The sequence below is a fragment of the Ambystoma mexicanum genome, chromosome 3q, assembly GCF_040938575.1.
Source record: "Ambystoma mexicanum isolate Mex_15411 chromosome 3q, UKY_AmexF1_1, whole genome shotgun sequence".
Lineage (NCBI taxonomy): Eukaryota > Metazoa > Chordata > Amphibia > Caudata > Ambystomatidae > Ambystoma > Ambystoma mexicanum.
The window spans coordinates 1,109,053,787-1,109,075,578 of NC_090926.1; the positions used below are offsets into that span (position 1 = coordinate 1,109,053,787).

At 48.0% G+C, this 21,792-nt stretch overlaps 1 protein-coding gene across 3 annotated transcripts in view; it reads right to left on the reverse strand.

Annotated features, from left to right (window-relative positions):
* The window catches only part of CAMSAP3 (calmodulin regulated spectrin associated protein family member 3), a 529,863-nt gene that overhangs the window by 298,640 nt on the left and 209,431 nt on the right, over positions 1-21,792 (reverse strand). For all 3 annotated transcript variants that reach the window (XM_069603871.1, XM_069603873.1, XM_069603872.1), the window contains exon 2: positions 526-788. In XM_069603871.1, coding sequence (XP_069459972.1) covers positions 526-788 — 263 coding nt within the window. The remainder of the gene's footprint in view (positions 1-525; positions 789-21,792) is intronic.

Below are 21,792 nucleotides of genomic sequence, written 5' to 3' on the forward strand. Positions count from 1 at the left end.
AGCACAGTCACAAACCCCTTGGAGTGATGTGTCCTGGACATGGGCTCACGCTCGAGCTGCCTGGAAAGAACAATCTAAGAAACTTTCCTTCTGAAAGATGCTGAAGACCCGGCAGAAGCATTTCACTGTGACGTGTCCTGCCATTGCCGCAAGTAAAGGCAAGCAGCCGACTAGCCAGAGTCAAACAGAACCCATTGCTGGACTCTTTAAACAATGTCTTATGCCGCTCCGCTTCCTACTGTGCATAAAGGAAGTCAGCCCCTCCCACAGGTCTTTTCCTCATCCTTCCACCCTTCAGACTATGCCCACGTGTACGGGACCTTTCCCTTTCATTGGCTGCTGGTGGCCATCCACTCTCCCTCGCTACCCAAGTGCTTCTTGAGTGCTTCCTGTACAAAAGTGTTTAGAGGGTTACGATTGTGGCAGGATATAAAACAACCTACACAATTGCCAAACAAAGCGGCTGTTTGCAACAAACCAATGCTTACAGCACTGATGGACAACCATCAAGGGTCCAGGCCTTACCATCCTGATGGGGCTCTGCCTGAGGTCCGCGTCCTTCACCGGTTTGTCTTGGTCCGTTGGGGCCAGCCCTTGCCGCCCCAGGAACTGCAGGACAGCGGCGTGGTCCCGGGGCGAGGCTCCGTCATCCGGCACGGGGAGGGCTTGGCGGCATGCCCGGCAGTATATGTCCGAGGACAGCAGCAGGCGGATGACCGGTGGCTTGATGTGCTCTTGGTCATACTGGTCCGTGTAGAAGGGTTCCCTGAGCTCATCAGGGACACGGTCTGCGGAGACAGAACAAAGAGGGTATTAGCGCCAACTTCAGTTAACAAATGCACTCCCCACCCTGATCTACCACACTCAAGCCAAGGTCAAGCGATGTGGCAGTCTAGGGCGGGGAAAAAGGCATCAGGAGTTGTAAGCGGTGCGAGGCAGTGCGGGTCCAAGGAACTACCTTAATTGCTAGTTAATATAGCACCAGTGAAATCAAGTTACGCACCACACTAGAAATCCACACACACAACAAAAAACGGTTTTTATAGAATAGTGAGATTCTCGAAGCATCCGATCCCATGAACATTCAGGCTTTTCTGCAAACTATTATTCGAGGTAGGAACCCCATGGGGAGAAACATGCATAATTAACGACATTACGGAAGACCACATATTTTGGAATTCAGAGGCATGTATCAATTATCCTCAAAACATTTTTGGTCTACTATAGGAGAGGACGGAAATAACCAGGCCGTAGGACAATGATGGCATTATGCCGGATGCTCGTCTATAATGGACGATGGGACGCTGCATCGCTCGCTACCTATTATGGAGGAGCCAAGCCAACCCAGAGAAAGAGCGGAAGGTTTCCTCAGCTGCACCAAGCAGCTGACGAGTCTTCCTTGCTTTGAACTGTACACAGGTACGTGGTTTGACCGTTCTATTACCCCAGCACGTAAGGAGCCATATTTTGCTTTGGAAGGCTGTCATGGTCTGCTGGGGTACTGCATGCCACTGAATGTGCATAGTAGCCACTCCCGTGCCTCTCCACACAGTCAGAGGGCCTGGAGCAGCGTGATGGAGGCACTCTGGCTTACCCGACCCATGTGCAGAAACAAGGAAGCTCTCCATTGCGTGTGTCCTTTCATCGAGGGATGTTTTTTTGCGGGGGTTTTAACTGCAATTCTTTTAATAAAAAAACTGGGGGTTAAGCAAAATATATATATATATATATATATATATATATGGCGTGTGGGTGTTCGAGAATAGCAAAACAATTCAAGAGGATGGGGTGACCCCCAAAAATTAAAAATTCGATGAGTTTATTTTGTTAAAAAATCTGCGGTAATACCCCCTCGCGAAAAAACATCCCGCGATGAAATGACATGGAACCGAAAAAAACAACCCAAATGAATGCATGTGTGTGCATGGGTGAATAGGAGCACATGTTGTATGGGTTTACGGGTGAATGAGTGAATGTATGTTGTATGGATGTGTGTGCTGTATTTGTGCCAGGCAGCGGGCCTCCGATTTGTGTGGCAGGAGGTCATTTTCACAGTAGCCAGTCTGGATATATTTTCTTACTGTGGCATGGCATTTTCCTGGCTAAAGCAAACCGGAGTATTTTCCTATGCGGGGATGCTCGCATTTATTGGCAGAGCCTGCATGCACCCGTTTTCATATGGTACAACTACTGGCATTATGCGCAAAAGCAAACGGGAGTACGTTCTTATATGGGAATACTGGCATACATTGGTGCAGCCAGCCTGGAAACTGTATGTGAACAGTGTGCGAGACCATGTTTTTTGCACTGGCATAAACTGAGGGGAGGGGGGGCGAGGCATGACCCGCGTTGGGAAATTATGCTGTGCACTGTTGGCGACTATTGAATTTTATTCATGAGATACCCCACAAAGCAGATTGATAACTGTCTGGCTTTTTACACAATTTTTCACAAAGTGTGCTGTAGAATTCACAATTTTAACCCATTATTCAAAATAGTCACTGGGAGAGAACCCCCTGAACTCGTTGGTCCGGGCTTCATCGCTATGCTCTGTTGCTTTTGCACACTTGTGACACATATACATAGATAGTGTACTCTCTAGGGTCGATCTTAGCAACTCGCCTCTGCTTGTGGCAAGTATACATAGATCATGTACTCTCTAGGGTCGATCTTAGCAACTCGCCTCTGCTTGTGGCAAGTATACATAGATCATGTACTCTCTAGGGTAGATCTTAGCAACTCTCCTCTACTCATGGCAAGTATACATAGATCATGTACTCTCTAGGGTAGATCTTAGCAACTCGCCTCTGCTTGTGGCAAGTATACATAGATCATGTACTCTCTAGGGTAGATCTTAGCAACTCTCCTCTACTCATGGCAAGTATACATAGATCATGTACTCTCTAGGGTAGATTTTAGCAACTCACCTCTTTAGCAGAGGTTCAAACAAATATCCATTTGTCTTTAAAACATCTAGGGCAACACGTAGTAATCACAATAAAGACAACTAGAGTTTGAGTAATATGACGGTACCTCCAAGAGATGTCCAACTATATCCAAACCCAGGATTTTAGCATCTTCTAATGAATGATGTTAGACAGTACTCCGGGGTTATATTTATAGTAAATTAACTGCCTATATATATAAAGTAGTATTTGTCATGTGTACAAAGATATTTTTCCAATTACAAACAGTATACAACACAACAATGCGTACCATTTGTATTTATTGAAATTTTATTTTTAACCCAACAAGACAGAACGTCATAACATTGTTTGGGTGTCTTAGAGTAGGAAAATGAAGGAGAAAGGTGGATGGTTGCTTTTTCCATTCTAGGGTCACATCTTTGATATAGCAGGGCACGCTGCGTGCTGGCTGGGTAACGGTTCTGGCTGCTGTAGGGTTTTCTGGAGTCAGAATCTCCCTTTGTTCCCTATGAGATGTTTACGGGAGGGATGTTGCTTGCCTTTTGGAGGCCCTGGCCTTCATTCACTGGTGGGAGATGCAAGGTAGACCGTCCCTTCAGTCAGGGTCCAATGCCTGGTTCTCCTTTCTGCTTCTGGTGAAGCCTTCAGATCTTCCAAAAGAGGGGCTCCAGACTCTTAAAGGCAAACTGACCACAGGGATTGGTGTAAGCCAAGGTAACCTGAATGAACCAATCCTGGGTCCCCACCAACAATCTCCCATATGCGTGGGGTCATAACCAAAGTGCGTTGCTACAGAAAAGGAAAAGGGGGGAAAACATGTAATACCAAATCCCACCCATCTCCCTGTCTGTTGTGGATCAAAGGGATCCTCTGGTTAATGAAGCTATCTGTGGTTTCTGATTAAAGAAGCAGGTGTCCCTTGAAGCTGCGGCAAGTCCAGACTTTCTGGCACCGTCGACCCACATACTTGTACCTTCTGAAAGGGGTCTTCCGGCAGGGAGGACTACTGTAACCATGTAGTCCCAGCCATGACATTTCACTGTCAATTGATACTAAGTATGGGAGCTGGCTTCAGGTTGACAGTGGATATGAAAGGGTGTTGGGGTTTCCTTTGTTTTGTTAACCTCTGCAGCCAGACCGCATGTGGGCCGGTTTGAATTAAACTCTGATAAGTATGTGAATGCTACCACAAGCTACAAGGCTCAACAAAAGGAGAGGGGGGTTTATGGAGCATATGTTAATTAGGTTCGCCGTGGCAGGGGGAAGGTTTGGCACTCCCCTTCTGAAATGACATGGTGCAGTCCGATCCCAACTAAATATAACAGGTGGTGCGGGGGGACTGCACCCAGAGTACACAGGTCTAAGAGCATGTCGCGCGACGAGCATAGGAAAATGTGTGCGGATTAGCTCCACGCATTTTCCAGAGGTTGATCTACCATCATTCAATTTAATTTCCAATTTTAAAAAAGCCCAGGCTAGTGTCCACCCACCATGCGGATGGTCAAGTTCCTCAGACAGGCGATGGCAGCCTTTCTTGAAAGTAGCAGCTTTAAAGTTTTTACTGCGGTCGTTCAAGTACATTGTTCTGCACAAACACAGTAAAACTAACATTGCCAATTTTGGGAAAGTCTTTTCTGCCTAATAAAATATAAGTGCGCGCATCCAGGGGTGCGATTGGCTAATGTTTTGGCTGGGGCTAACCCTTCAAATGTTGGGAGAGATTTGAACTTTAGAGACTGCAGGGCGGAGGGGCAAATGTATTTGTGCGGGGGCATCTAAATTCTTTATTCTAATTGGACTATTCTCGTAAAGCTTCAATGTTACAAGCAGTTAACTCTCTCCTTCAAGTCTGAAAGCACCCACTTAAGGACTGCTGTGAGTCCTTAAGTGGGACTTAAGGACTCACCGTCTCCTGTCCCCTCTCCACCCTTCCAATCATCCCCCCGCCCCAGGCATGCACGTACTAACCTCACATCACAATTTCAATTGACCTAAAAATGTATGCGCATGAATGCAGGCGCTAACAATTAAATGCTTTATGCTAGTTGTTGCAGGGCCTTTGTTAACAGAAGCCCAGGCGCCATTTACTGTCCAGCCACAGCTCTGTTGTTCAGCCAGACAGATTGAACATAGCCTAAATGTCTGCAGGGGCGCGGGTCCCAATGGTTTGCTCAATGGTGTTGCGCCACAGCAATCATTATAGCAAATCCTCAGGTGTTACACATCTGCTTGTTGCAGGTTCTTCCAGAGAGCAGAGCTGGCCCTCGGGTTACACGGATCCACATTCTCCAGTTAGGATCTGTGTAATCTGAGGGACAGGCGTACTACTTCCCTATTTAGTACAGCGGTCCCTCATCAGTGCTTGAAACAAACAAAAGTGCAGGTACTCACTGTCTGAGTGTAACTGCATCCTGCAGAGAAGTGCCGGTACTGTACCTTTCGATTAAAAGTAGTACAGGGACTCGGGACCGACAAGTAAATGCCCTTTTAAAGCACCAATATTAATTCTCCAGTTATTAGAGCCGTCCATTCATCAGCTATACTAAAAGCTACAGCCATTAGAGCCGTCCCCCAGGTTACACAGATACTAAACTAGAGGTGGGAGAAGCTGGCGAGGCCTGGGCTCCGGCCTGACCCTCCTTTGGAGCCGGTACCCCTGGATGCCAGGGGCCCCGTGATGGCTGCCCAGTACAAAAAGGGCATTTCATTCAATTTTGCCTGGAAAGAAACGCTCAAATATGAAGAAAAAAACGTGGTCGATGGCGGCTCGGGTGCCGAGAGGGCACCAGGGTCGCATTTATTTTTTTCAAGAATTTTTTTCAAGGTTGACTATTTCTTTCTATTTTGCCCACGAGGCGCAGCAGGCAAAATGGAAAAAATTGCCCATATATGAAAAATAATAATGAGCGCGACCCTGATGGTGGCTCTCCAGGGCCGCGTGAATTCTTTTCCTTTTTCCCGGGAGAACCAGGGGTTTGAAGGGCTCGGGCCGTGGTGGGATCCTAGAGCCAGGCCAGACCCCCAGGCTCGAGCCTACCCATGAAATTCCTGGCTCCCCAGCTCTATACTAAATGCTACGTCATTAGAGCTGTGTCCCTCAGGTTACACGGATACTAAAAGATACTCAAGTGACCCTTCTCCCAATAGTTTGCTAAAGACTATCCGTCCCTCCTCGGGCTACGGAGACATTCCTCTGGCCACACACCCACCAGAGGCTGCGTCTATTAGGCGACCCATCAGTGTGGACTGTATTAATAGATGAGACCATTGTGCAGCAGAGCTCTTTCTAGGCTTCAGTGAGGCGTTCGGACCTTAGACCTTTACAACTCAGAGGACACATACCACCCCGCCCTCCCCCCCCCCCCCCAGGTCAGTCATATGTGCAGGGGAAGGGCTTAAACAGCAGCGCGTTTCCTACGGGCACACAGGTCTTCTAGAACGTTCGCCCCCTCAGGCTACGCCAAAGAGCACGCACGGCACATTCCCCGCCCCTGTCCTCGCGGCAGCAGCCGATTCTCGCGTGATCTTACGCTCCAGGAAGCGGCGCTCGCAGGCAAGCCCAGTACACATGGGCCAGCGTGGGCTTGTCGGGCGATGCGAGATGCACAGAGGAGAGACTCCCACAGCCCTACGAACCCCTTCGGGCAGCAAAACCTGGCCAACCGACCTCTGACCCAAGGACACTCATTCCCCCCCCACTCCCCCCCCACCATTCACCGACACACCCAAACATTATTATAGCACCGAAATGGCTCAGGGCCTTTTTGGGGAGGTTAAAAGGAAGGGGGGCGGGGAGAGGGGGGAGGTTGCGGTTGGGATTGTTGGTCCTTTCGGTGCTCAGGGGACAGCCTGCAAATTCATTGAAGCCCATGCTGTGAGCCAAAGGACTAATCTCACCGCCCCCCCCCCCCCCCAACCACTGCCCCTCTCCCCGGCACACAATTGGGTTCTTCATACACTCCCCCTTCCTTCCTTTTTGATGGCAATCACTCTTAGAGGCTGGCAAGCCACCAGATGGGACGCTAGAGGGTCAGCCTGCATAAGTATAAAATGCCTCGCCTCTCTCCTTGGGCGGTGGAAAGGGTGTTCCCGTGGCCCGGCCGCATCCGGCTCAGGGCTCCTGGGAGCACTCCTAAATAAGGCTGGGAACTGTTGGGCCCGCTCACCTTTTTGCAGCCCCTACCTGCATTTGTCACTTTATTGGCCTCGCTACAGGGACCGATTTCAGTGTCGCAGTCATTGATAAAGACATTGAGGTAAATATGGGCTATGGAATTTAAAGTGCCGGTCCTCCAGTTTTGCCCAGACTGCTCTTGAATTGCTGCGGCAGCATGTGGCAGGGTGCGATCGGCCCGGCACGCGTTCCAGCACAGGAACATACTCGTGGCCCCTTGTTCTTTGCTTACAGGAAGGCTGCTGCGTATTCCATGGGCAGTCACCATACCGCCATGATAGTGGAGTACACTGCTTGATGTCTATTGGCTGGCCCTGGACGGTCGCCGTGTCACCAGGGTGGTTATCCATGTGCAATGTTTTCTCATGAGGCAGTAAGATGTTTTTCAGCGCATATTGGGTGGCTTTGGGGGCTGTAGAGGGGTGCAGTTAGAGCCCATATTGCTGGATTCAATGGACCGGTTTTAAAGGGGAAGGCCCCAAATATGTGGTGCTTTCCATTGTGTGTATACAACGTCCCGGTTGTACCACCACCGAATGCAACAGTGCTTGTTCATTGGATGATCTTGCGTTTCAAAGTGCTCAAAAGTGATGTTTTTGTTGTGGGCGACATGGCGATTGCTGCACAAATTTTATTTGGCCAAAAACCAACTTGGCGACTTCCGCGCCAAATTGTAATTTAGAAATGTGCAAATACAGTGCTAATGCGAAAACCAACAAACATTCTGGAGATTTTCACACCAATGGTGATTTGGGCAAATGCTTGCAGACAGAATTTTCTGAAATGGAATTTCCACTTTGTTCACGCCATCGCTCAGCTGGTAGTTTCTGGCGATTGCTTGTGGTGCTGTTGGCTTGCTATTTTGCATTTCTCCAGTTGCTGCCTCTTACACCGGTTGCACTGCTTTATGAAGACGCGGGTTTGCGGCCCGGCTGATTAGTAACCCATGTTTTAACGAGCCCCAATGGTAATTTTGATCAGATGTAGCCCCCACCCTTGTTTAGAGAGCACCACGCAGTAATGGGGACTTCGCAGGTTTAAACTGTGCCAGCTTTTCAATTAAATAAATAATTTAGTATGTCATACCTGTAATTGTCTGTGTATCCAGGATTCCAGGAAGAGTGGTTGGTGCGGCACTATAACGTGCTGTCCCCCATGCCCCCATCCCCCTTTAATTTTAAAAGGTATAAGGTTTTGGAGGGCAGTCTTTACTCTCCGGCATGACAAATAAATGGCAGAACACAGATGATTTAATTACTTATTTGTTGGGCATTTGGAATGCGACTAAATACAAGGTTGCAGGACAAGAATTAAGACTGCAAAATCCTATACCATCAACTTTCTAGTGAGAACTGTTCGTTTCTTGTGATATAGACAGGTTCAAAGATACCTTGCAAGGCCAGAGGACCATTGGCAGGTCGGCCCCGGTACAAAGGAAGAGCTGAACAATCTTGGTAAGGTTTGCGGTGTGCGACTCAGGTGGAAAGGTCTGCAGACCTTCTACAAACCTAAGGCGGTGCCCTCTGAGTAGTAGAATACTGTAATGTTCGGGAGCATTTCGGACTCCTCAGGAACCCTGCAGGGGAAGGCACGAGATACAAGCTACAACGGCTGAATTTTCTTCCCATCACCTTAGGTCTGTTTGCAATGCCAGGAGAAGGGTCACGAGACATGTTCGCCTGCATCGAGGGTTGCTCCAACAGTCCCAGTGGTCACGAATTTGAGGAGGACCAATGGCGGGCACTCTTGCAAGAGAAAATGCGCAAGAAGGGTGAACATTGGCCAGCAAAAAGATGCTGAAAGGAGCAGGAGGTGCCTGCATACCAGCAGGTTGTTCAAGCCCAGATCTGCCCACCTACAACAATGGACACCCTGCCAAGTGAGATGCCCACCAAAGCTCAACCAAAAAGAAAGGGCAGTGTGTCAAGCGTAAGGTTACATCAGTTTACAAGAAAATATGTTGGCACCTGGTGACACAGCCCTCTGGTGTAGTGCAGCGGGCAGTGCTGCCAGCTGTACACGAGTTGGGGCAGGGGGCAATAGGTGGTGCATTGATGCCACCAACAGATAACCAGCTGGGCAATGGGGCATTAATTGTGGCACTGGAGGTGCCGACAGGTAATGCGTGTGAACATGGAAATATTGTTAAGGCACTGCAAGAGATGCTGAGGTTGCTGCAGGGGGTGGTGCAGCTACCTAGGGAGGGGGCTACCATTGAGGCTGCAAGGGGGGGGGGTGATTTGGGAAGGCCACCCAGAACCTACCACCATCATTGGGGTTATGGGAGCACAGACCTCTTTGGATGCAGGAGGGGTGTCGGCCACATCACCAGGTTGCATCACCAGTACAGCAGCAGGGGTCCACAGTAGTGGGTCACTTGGGTGCACAGGGACAAAGGGAGAAAGGGTTAGCAGCCTCAACATTGTGCACAGGGGTACCCACACCACAGCAGCCTGATGGATTGGCAGGGCTGCAAGGACCCTCTGAAATTAGGGAGTGGGGACCTGATGTGGGTGGCACCCCCTTAGTGGCCATTGCGCCCCTGCGGTCTGGCAGGTCCACCCATCGGATACGACATGGGATCAGAAGGACATGGAGGGTTGGGTGTCAACTGGTGACAACTGGTGAGGTGGTAAGGGGCACATGGAAGCCGTGGTACGGTAAGTATGAGCCCCATCCAAAAATAAAAGCGTGCATCCCTTTAAATCAATGTCCCTCAGCACCAAGGGGAAATGAATGGGGGCACAAAAATAACAGTCCAAGGCCAGGGGCAAGAGCCACAGAAAGGGACACAACTGCAGATGATTTCACAAGGGGTCGTGCAGGTGGCAGTGGACACCGGCTGCAAAGTGCTACAAATCTAAGGGAGGTGGGGGGGGCGGTGGTAGAGGGCAACACAGAGGTGCTCAGTAGATCCAAGTGGGAACCAGGACCCTCGCCAGTTGACAGACTGGTGCTGCAGGAATTTTGAAATGATTAGCCAAAGGACAGAGCGCAACTTATTATACAAGTGCTTTAGTGATGTGTTCCAGATCCATTATGGGGGACCACTGTCTGTCTGGGTTGCAAAAAACCTTCCCTCCGTGCTTCAACAAGTACGCAACAAAATTAAAAGAACTGGGTAAGGTGACAGGCCCCTTTGCCCCACCCCCAATACTCCCCCCCCCCCCTGCCCAATTTCATAGTTTCTCCATTGGGCTTTGTGCCCAAGAAGGAACAGGGCAGGTTCAGGTTGATCCACCACTTGTCATACCCAAAAGGAGACTGCCAATGACTGGCTCGACACGCGGCACTGCTCAGTGCACTATGCCTCCTTTGACCAGGCCATGCCTTTGGTGGCCAGCATGGGCGGGAGGGCACTCCTGGCCAAAGTAGACATAGAATCTGCATTTCGGCTACTTCTGGTGCACCCAGACAGTTTCCACCGGTTAGGATTTCAGTGGGAGGGCAGGTTTTACATAGACAAATATATGCCTATGGGTTGTTCGGTGTCTTGCGCACTAGTTGAAGCTTTCAGCACTTTCATGGAAGGGCTGTGCGCAGGGGGGAAAGGTGGGAGAGTGACAGCGGGGAAGCAACATTCACTATCTAGATGATTTTCCATTCATAGGCAGGGAAGGGTTGGCCGATTGCACTTATGCACGGTCTTCCTTTCAGAAACTGATTGCCAGGATGGGCATCCCGCTGGCACTGGAAAAAACACAGGGCCCAAACAGAACTTATAACATTTGTGCGCATCGAAATCAACACTACAGAGGGCACTTGCAGGTTGCTCCCAGATAAAACAGGGACTGATTTCCGAGATAGAGAATAACGTATCGAAACACAGGACCACTTTGTAAAAGTGGTAACAGCTTGTGGGCAAGTTGAATTTTGCTACCAAGTTTATTCCTGCAGGCAGGATGTATGAACGCAGGTTGGCAAGGGCAACAGCAGGGGTTACACAAAAGCACCATCATATCCAGCTTGGCTCTGCCCCAAAAGACGACTTGCAGATGTGGCTGTCTTCCCTGCTAACGTTTAATGGGGTACAGTCATGGAGAACCCAGTCGGAAACAAGTCGGGAGCTACAGATGTATTTGGACACATTAGGAAAAAAAGGTTTCAGGGTCATCCTGGGGCAGGAGTGGTGCATGCAGAAATGGCCATGCCAATGGCAAAAGAAGGGCACGAGCAAGAATTGTAAGAGGATTCAATTCAGCACTACAGCCAAGTCAACGCTTAGTCTAGAATACTGAATGAAAACCCTTATTGATATATCTTGATGTCCAGTTCATACGTTCTGGATGACTACCCCTATATAACACCCCTCCCTTGGAATCCCCCTGAGCCAAGAAGTAGTTCTGTTTTGCAAGTTAAAAGGTTTAATTGATAATTTAAACTATATATATATATATATCTCACGCTTTATAATAAATTAATAATTGAATATCACACTTAATCTGATATGATAAAGATTAACAACGGAGAATCTGGCACTAGCACACTTCTTGATAATCACTAAGGAGTTGACATGAAATGGATAAGATAGCAACAATACTTTTATGGTTTCCAATGGATGCAATGTGGAATGAAATGCAGTACAGAAAATAACTTGACAGGATTTCAGCAAAAACAATGTAATCACTTTCTTGTACAATTCACCCCCCCTTTTATGCAATGCAAGGAAATGGAAGGAAGGCACACAGTTCTCAGAAATGCAATTAAATGTGATTCAGTTCACCCAGCAACTTAGACTACAGAAGTTTAAAACACAGGCAAAATGCTTTTATATGTGCTGGCAATGGAGTGAAAAATATGCTAAATTTGCTTTTAATTCCCTCTAGAAGTTCAGGGTGAGTGGTATCTAGTTAATATTAGTCCAGGCTCACACTAGCAATGATTCAGGGATGATTAGCAGGTTAACGAATTTCTGGCAAATGGAAGGCAAGCAGCAGCAGATTTTTACACGTGAAGAAATTTGCAAATCGCGGCAAAATTCGCGAATGCGTGTTCCGCGATTGCGGTAAAACTATAAGGGGTAGGAATGTGGTTCTTGGTGCGATTAAAAGCTAAGATTCTAAGCTTTCAGATGAAAGTTAATGCAAGTCTCTAAGACAAACGGTCGCAGAGATATGAGCGATTTAGTGAAGGTCGTTTTTGGTTTTGCAAATTTTAAACGCAACACTTTTTCAGCTTTAAAAATGATGGCAGAATAACACAATTGCTAAGCTGCAGTTCTACTTAGATTAAAAATGGATTGAATTATATGATTTTAACTAAGAGATGTGTTCTGAGTTTTGCTGAGTACTCACAAGAGATTTTGAACCGGAAAGCGACTTGGTCACGGACTTCAGTCTGGTCAGGTCTTCCCAAGTTCCGCTCACAGTGCCTGGCCTCTGGAACTGCTCACAGCATCGGGGTCAGCACTCTGGATACAATGGCCTGGTCTCTGCTAGGCACCGGTTCTCTGGGTCGGGTCCTGCCTTCTCTTTGGATATTTCTGTCACCGGGTTCTTGCAAAAGTTCTTGGCAAAATTCAGACGGCGTCAGCCGGCTGTCTGAAGAGTTCAGTTGCAAAAAGATTTTCAGGCCTGTTGACAAATACTCTTGCTGGCAGTGGCCTTTTTGGTTAAGGTTCTGTAGTCTCTGTTTATCTTGGAGTCTAAGTGTTGGCTCCTTGAAGGTTGATGGAGGTAAGTATGGATTTTTCCGGCAGAGCGTCCCGCTGCAGATGGAAATGAATGTCTCCACCTAAGTTTCATTGGTCCATTTATCTGTTCTGCAAGTGGGTGTGTGTGTTGGTCATAACTAAACTTGCCCCTCTCACTGGTCATTGGTCCAGCTTTCATTTCTCCCCTGATTGGGGGAGCTAAGTTGTGTCAGAGTGATGTCAGCCATTTATGATCTCTTGAAAAAACTCCCCTGCCATCTGTGCACCCAAATCTATATATGATCAAAATACATATTTCACAGTTACACAGTTGTTTGAAATTACATACCCATGTCACATATCACATGAGGTATACTCTGTCCCAAATCTGCTGTTTCTAAGAGCTTACATTCAAAAATGGCAACTTTTAGCACTTTTTAATGTGCTAAACAACATTGGATCTTCATTAAATTTTATACAACTGTTCCTCGCATATCTACCCACATACCAATGCATTTTCGTTTGTCTAGCTGAAACAGGGAGTCTGTAATATTAATAAACAGCAGGGTTTTGTCCCAGAATATCCCACAATTTGGAGTTTGGGCTTGAATTAAAGGTACATTTTTTAAATTAAGTCTCTCAAAGTTATACATTTCTGTCATTTGATTACAAAGAGTTATCAGTGTTTTTGTAAAATATATATTTTACTTTCAATTCAGTCCTCAGAGTGTTGGAGTCCGCCTCCAAGACTTGGGTGGGTCAGACACATGCATCCTCTGGCAGGCAGGCCTTTGTTGACAGTAAAACAGTAAAAATCAACATATTCCTTTCAGAGGAGAGGGGCCATTGTGTGGTCTCTGGGAAGCTGACATCAGGAGGCCAGGGAGCCACTTTGCATTTAATTAACAGAACCCTGTGATTTCCTGGCTTCTTGTGTTGAGTTCTGAAGTGTCAAGAGTTCTCAGGACAGGCAACCCCTTTGAACTTTTGATGAAATGAGACCCCTTTCTTTGCACTAGATAGTTTTGCAAGACAGCTCTCCTGTCAGAGTTTAGACCGCCAGCGCCACCTTGAGGATTTTGTTGGTACTGCATGCAATTTTGGGATCTTTCTTGGATTAATGCATTCTAAACAGGAATGGTTCTTACATGGTAGTAAATCCTTGCTTAACATTGTTTTGATGGGGCTCTTTACAGTAAGATGGTTATGTGGAACCCCACAAAAGGGTTGAATCTTTAAAGTGGTCCAATGAGCCACGATTTCAGCAACTTTTTGCCATCAGTAACAGTGGATTTTGTGAACAAAGACCTTTCTTTACACTGGTGGGTGGCATGTTAGGTAACCATTTTGGTGTGCGCACAACTGCGCAGCTCTCCTGGATTCTGGGATGAAATGATGGGCGGCGACAGCGCATCCCCATCTTTACCCACTCCAATGATTTATTTTTGTTCTGGGGTAAAATGATGGGCAGCGACAGCTTAATCCCCACATTTACCCCGTCTAATGATTCCACATGGGTCAAAACCCTCCACAGAATATCATGGCACTAGAGCTCTTCCCCATTGTGGTGGCACTCAAGTGATGGCCACAGGAATTGGAGCACAGAAGGATGCGCCTTTGGTCAGACAATAAGGCAGCGTTGTGTGGGCACACAAGGAGGGGAAGACCAGGGGCTGGGCGGCGGGGCACCTGGCAGCAATAGCCTTCTACAGCAAGTTACTGGGTAGAGGTGACCCTATGAAAGGTTTTATAGTATGAGCAGCTTTAAAGTAGAAGGGGCCAGGTAAGATGCGCACAAACGTATTCATTTTGAGTTATTACAGAAACCACTTAAAGCCTTGCCAGGCGTGCGCTCCTATGACTAGGAGGCATCACTGTTTAGGGCTACATTTGCACTGGCATTTTTTGGGGCTTTCGGGATCAGCAAATTAACCTCAGCCAGCAAAGAGGATCCGTCTGGAAAGGTCCTCTCAGTGAATGATGTTGCCTTTCTTAGCAAAGGCACGGGAAAGGGGTTAAGGATCAGGTTGTGAAAATATAAGACCGATCCGGATATAAATGGAAAGTGGGTCGATATGTACGGGTCCCCCTGCAAGGACAGCTGCCCTGTGCAGCTATTGAGCTTCTTTCTGGCAACTATCCCCCAGCGGGGGGCCCCTACTAATGCAAGCAGAGCCCCCCCCTGACCATTTACCAATTCCGGAAAATCTTGTCAGCCTCCTTGGAATGAAGCAGTTTAATCTCATTCTTCAATAATCGGCTGCAAGTATCTTGGTTCCCATGACAACAAAATCTCTGCTCGCAATCTCTGGTGTGAGGACCAACTGTCAAACAGTACATTTTAAAGTTCAATATGCAGAGAAGCTGTGACAAATCAACTCCCGGGGCACCACTGGTTCAAGCATGAATATCAGTTTCTAAACCATCAGCCCCACCCATCAGCCCCACACATCTAGTACACCAGAAGATTGGAAACACAAGCAAATTATAAACCTCATTTTCCAATTTTGTTAACATGGATGCAAGGACAGGCTGGTCTCCGAAAGGTTGTGGAATGTTGGTTAGTTGCAACACAGAGAAAATACAATTATTACCAAATGATAAAAGGGGCGGTCCAGTCAAGGTTGTACAAAAAAAATCATCTTTATAAGTATCACAACAGACAGTTGGAGCACACTACAAAATACAACCCACACTGTAAAGGAATGCAGAGGACAGTTTCAAGAAGGAAAGGGGATACACTCTGGATACTGACAGGAGGGTAGTCGGTAAAGTAATTAATCTCAATAGTTCAAGGATACTTGGTTTCAGCACAAAGGGAGCAATGTGTCGTAAAATGTCACTAGGGGCCTTCAGAGAAGCATGAAGGGGACAGAACCACAATGTACCTTGTGCTTGTAGACGTTCTTGGTGCTCGACAGTGTAGAGTCGGTTGCAGTGCACTCTGCAGCATCTGCGACAGAGTTCAAGACGGGGGCCTACACAGCAACTCAGGGTCAGGAATCGTTATCTCAGTGCTGGTTGGAGTCATGGACGACATTAGCAACTGCAGCGTGACAACAATCAGTGGTGCAGTCAGTTGCAGCTAAACAGGCTCGACTGGATCGAGAATGTCCTTTAAGGCGGACGCTGGTTGATGCTTGTCGATGCACTCATCATAGCTTCTTCACTGGGATTCTGTCGTCCTTCAAGGCGGACAGCCCAATGCGAAGGAGTGTTGCAGGCAACAGCCTTTTCTTTGGTTTGGTTCAGAGACTCTCTGGCACTTCCCACCTACAGAGCTTGTGGCAGAGCCTAGCAGGGCACACTGTGTGCTGGCTGGATACCGGTTCTGGAGCTGCCGGGATAAGGGTGGAGTCCTCTGGATTCAGTATCTACCTCTATTCTCTGGGAGATGTTTAGGGGAGGGATCTTGCTTCCCTCTTTGGAAATTCTGGCCTTCCTTTACTGGCGGAAGCTGTAAGGCGGACTAGATCATCAGGCAGGGTCCAAATGAGTCAGCCTTACTCCTTTTGAAGTCGGATGATCTGCTAAGCGAGGGGTTCAGCCCCCTTTTAAAGCCACATGTTTACCAGTGATTGGTGCAGGCTAAGCACACTTTAATGAACCAATCCTGGGTCCCCACCAACAATCTTCTGTTATACACGAGGTCAGGACCAGAGTGCTCTGCAACAGGACAGACAAGGGGTGACAACATATGCCCAAGTCCCACCCATCTTCCTGTGTTGTAGATCAAAGTGTCTCTCTAGTTAACTGAGCCTTCTGTGACTCTTGATCAAAACGCAGATTTCCCTTGAAGTATGTGGCGAGAGCAGACTTCTTGTCTCACCAAAGCACATTCTCTGAAAGGGGTCTGCTCTGCAGGGACACCCGTGGTACCCAGACAGGCCATTCACTGCCTTTAATACAGAGAATTGGGAACTAGCTTCAAGCTAACACATGCATACCAAAGGGGCATTAACCCAGTCTTTCCGGTTTGTCTGGCAACCAAGCCCCCCTCAGCAGGCATGCTTCAATTAGTATGCACTGCCACCAGCCGGATTAGACAAAAGGAACGGAACACACATCCATGGAGCATTTGATATTTACATTAGGCTGCCCATGGCTGGAGGAAGGAGTGGCTTTCCTCCTTCTTGAGATACTTTGATGTACCCAAGGCTGTCACATTCCAGCTGAATAGGACAGGGGAAGACGGCACCTGTAGGCTGCTTTTTCCCAGAGTACACTTGACTATGCGTTTTGAAATAGATGAAATGTGCGTGGAATGGCCTCGCCTCACACATTTCTCTGAGGCTGATCTCCCATCATTCATTTTTAAAAATAAAAAAGCCCCGGCGAGCACTCTCCCCATGCGGATGGTCGAATTTCTCACAGCGGGTTACTGTCTGAGTCAAATAATGAAGCACTGCCGATAGGTGCTGGTACTCTTCCCATTAAATATATTATAACTCTGCTGAGAAACTCTGGAAACTGCTCCCACCTGTCAGGACTGTTTTACCTGCTGATGAGCATAAAGGGAGTGATAAAATTGCATGCACGGAAAACCTTTGCCCACAGTGGTTTAGCCAGGGGGAATGGACAGGGGGAATGGACAGGGGGAATGGACAGGGGACTGCTCTACTTTAAAGTTTCTTCCTGCTGTGTCTCTCCTCCCTCCAACACTTGGGTTAGTACTGCATGTCAAGCCTTTAAAAAATATAAAGTGAAAGAGTTAGTAAGTCATTCCCAAATTCCCTGTAGAGACACGTTTCCATTGCTAGTCTGCATTTTCCTCCTTCACCTTCCTGTCAAAGGACCCAAGATCCCACAGAACCATAAACAACGGGATGTCTGAAGCAGATCATGGCGCATGAGTTAAGTGTGTGCATATTTTGGATCTACGTGATCCGACCACAGCGGTTTTTCCCACAACGGAAAAGTTTGCATGTGAAATGTACGAACCACAAAAGGTTTGTAGATTTCCCATGCAAACACTCATTCAAAACCCCTACACACCCAAACCCCCACCCACACCCCCACCCACAACACCCCCTGACCACACACCCAACATAATCAAACCCGACTTACCTTTTCTTCACGCTGAGTCCCTGCAGCGCCAGTTCCCTTTCATGTCTGTGATCGGGAACCAGCGCTGCAGGGTCCTTTTATTTATTTATTTTGTATTTATTTTTACAGAAGGCTGCAGGGGTTTCCTCCGCAAGTCCCTGCTCAGTATACTGGATAGTATGCTGAGCGGGGTTTTGTGGGGGACACCCCTGCAGTCTTTTTTTAAACTTACCTTCAATTCCTGCTACCACCAAAGGTTCGAACTTTTGGTGTTCGAACCTTTGGTGTTAGCATTTTTCGGACTTTGTGCGTTCAGACTTTTTTTTTTTTCGGTCCGTTCGTACGATTCCCATATTTTGAATCCTATGCAATGTGTGTGCACATGCGAGTGAGGGAGCTAGTGCATGGGAGCATGCATTTTGTCCGGCGCGCAACGTTTACTGCGACAATGGCAGCATATAATTGAAAAGCACTTTTGTGATGCTGCACTCACAATGGCAATGCTGGCATATAGTGTGGGCACATCAATCATTTGTAAAATGCTCCAGCATACAGCATATTTTCCAAGAGCACACATTAAATATTGTGGCCTTATATACTATTTCTTTGTACAAATCGCGGCGTAATATTCACATTTTCAACCCATTATTTAAAGAAATGCTCTTGGGGACAAGAAACCTCTGCCCCTCCCGCACCAGCCGACAGTATTTTGTGCTCCTCTACTACGCTCGGTCGCACGCACCACTTGGGGAAACCTTAAGCTCCCTCCACTGAAATACTCTTCAGCCGTGACTGACCCTGAAACATTTACAATGTTGCTGCCTCCTCAGAAGCCACAAAAAAGCTGCCACTGCTCACCTACCTTTGCCGAGACCACACACCAATTACAATACCATCTCACACACACACACACACACACACACACACACACACACACACACACACACACACACACACACACACACACACACACACACACACACACACACACACACACACACACGTTACACATATGCTCAGCATCTTCATGCTCAACAAAAAAGTCATTCACTATAAAAAATAATAAAAAGGTATACCTATTGGGGCATTGTCAGTGTTAACGTGTGTGCCACAGAGCACACGCCCAACTTTTACCATACGTGGAACTTCTCCCAGTTCAAAAATTATCAGTTGGTGGTGCACTGCATCGTTGTGTAGTTTACCTTTGCAGTGGGGTGGGGGGGTGAGGACAAGTCAATCTGCCACAAAATGGCATCTGGAACACAGGCCTCCAAAGTTCACTAATGCAGGTGCACGCATGGAATTCTTCTTGCGCTTCTCGCAACCCAGCAACCCGCTTCTCTTAGTCTGCCTTCACCCACACAACCTGATACAGGACCTCTTTCATCCTGAGGCCCTCTGGTGCAATCTGACCACCGGAGTCGGTCACGAGGCCCTCGGTGCACGCTAGCCACCAGAGACTGGCCTCCTGGGAAGAAATGCTTCTCTCACTTCCACTTGCCGTTGCGCAGTCTGTGCAGAATAGGTCCCTAGAGAGCAAGCTTCCCTCTCACACACTTCCCACTGTGTGACCCCTGCACTTCAGTATTCGGGAGACGCAGACCTGGCAGCTGATATCTGCTAAGCAGTTGTCCCAACGGGGTCTCGCTCTTCCAGCTCCTATCTGGGATGCCTACACGAACCACGCTTCTGCTGCTTCTTGCTTTCTCTGGTCTTCTCTCCTATGACATGCACGTGAGGGGGGCCTCAAGACAGTCTTCCTCAGGTGTGGGTCATCTGAATTAATGATCGGACCACTCCTACAACATTGCTTTGTAGTCCTCTTCTTCGTCCCAGTACTTAGGGAATTATGGGACTTGAAATGCGTGAAATCAAGTATCGAAGTGAAGGTGGAGTGTAGATTTCAAGCTAGGCTTTCAGTATCACGAGGTGATCCCATGATGCGCCCCACACATCCAGGCAGGCCTGGCTGTTGGCTCCACAGTGTTTTGTATTGTGTGGCCGTGAGTTTTGTTGGTCCCATAATTTTAGACCTCACAGGCAAGGTGCTATAGCTAAAAATTAAAAAAATAAAAGTGAAAAACGCCACGTGGCGCCTACTCCTCGTTCACTACTGAGAGTTGGTTTGTGAAGCAGATAACTAGCCAATGACACCAGGGCAGGCAAAAACGGTTTATCTGCAGTATTTCCTTGCATGCATCTACTGGGACCTGATGTTTTCCATAATTCTAAGTATTGAATTGCAAGGACAGTCAGAAATGGACGAGCTGCTCGCACCTTACAACTTGACCTGCCTATAGTGTTCGCAGGTCATGTTGACAGCACAGTGGTTTATGCAGCGGGAAGGTAACCCGCGAGGTGCAGTCAGGACCTCTGCCAGGCCCGAGTGGTGCATTGGGTAATGTAGCTCTGCCTTCAGCCACTTGCTGTTACTTTACCATTATGGACTCGGCTGCTTCTTGCTCTGCCTTTCATCCCCCCCACCTAATACCCTGCTGTCTTACGCAACCCCCCCTCCAACCACTATGCTGCTTTCTCCCTTCTTCAACCTTCATGCCCCCCACCAGTGGAACCCCCAAAACCCCACTCATTTCAAGCACATGGCCACAACCCAGGCCTTCAAGATTGCTCTGAAAAGGGTCTTCTGCCAGGGGAGAGGCGCGTGGGTCCTGGAGTGGCATCGCACAGCCTCGACCTCCGTGACACAAACGTGTCAATAGCCGTAAATATATAAACTGCACTGTCAAGCAAACGCCCCCGTCCAAGTTGCCACTGGCTAGTAACGTTGATCGAGCTGGGATGCTGCTGGGGCTTCCTCGGCTTCCACCGCGCCACCAGCAATGAAAGCCACGTTTTTTATTCCCCCAGGCTGGGGATTGGGTGACAAGCCAGTGTCTCATCGCACTGTGCCAATTTGGTGATGCTGGATATCTTTCATTTCACTCAACAGACTGAGGGACACAAAGCCCGCCAAGCAGCCTATTGAATTAAACAAGAGAAATCCAGCATCTCCAAAATGGCACAGTGCGACACGGCAGAGCGCGGGTTCGAATCCCCAGCACGGGACCAACAATAAACAAACACCTGGACATCAGGTATAGCCGATAAGCCACTTTTTCGATCCGCCCATGCTGGGGACACTCCAGGCCACAGCCATCATTTAGGCCATCCCCCACCCTTCTCGATTTCTCACCGCACTTAAAGCACCGCTGCTCCCCAATCACTGTCAATTAGAGCAACGCACACGGAAAGGGGAAAGTTCAGCTCACCGTTGCTGTTCAACATTTCTATAAACGAGGAGCCGCAGGTGGCAGAATGAAAGGCGACAGGGGTGGATGTGCGTTCACAAAACATGGCGACAACTTAAGCTGTGTAAACTCACATGGTCTTATTTCGGAGTGAAGGTGTCCTTTTATTGTTTATATCCCTTCATCACTGTTTAAACAATGGCAGCAATTCGTGCTCATGCATTATGTAAATCTACAAAAAAGTGAACTTGATATACTTGTCGAACAGGTAGGCACCATGTCGGATCTTACTTTGTTTTTTAATTAGACACGAGTTAAACAGTGGGGGGAGTTCTTGGGGCAGCGGTCGTGCCCATCTATCGCAGCGCTACTAACTCAGCCGTTTGTACTCTTCAGAATCAGGTCTTCCCTTTCAGAGACAGGAACATGGTCCCTCCCTCTGGGCCACACGTGGCTGGCAGAAGAGCTGCACACAGGCTGGGAGAACGTTTATTGTGCCACGCTTTGCCCTCCTCGCGGCCCCTCCGGGCCCTGCACACACCATTGCAGCGGAATGGACCGTCAGACTCCATGGCGAACCGTTGGTAAAGTGGGTGTCAATAAGACCACACATCGTTAGAACTCTCCCCTACCCCCGCTAAAACATATACTCCTGCAAACGCTCCGAAATTGTAAGGTGCCGCCCTTTAAAAGTGGGTAGCAGGCCTGTGCACGCTCCTTTGCGAGATCTGCGTAAAACCCATTGGTCAGGGACTGATCACACAC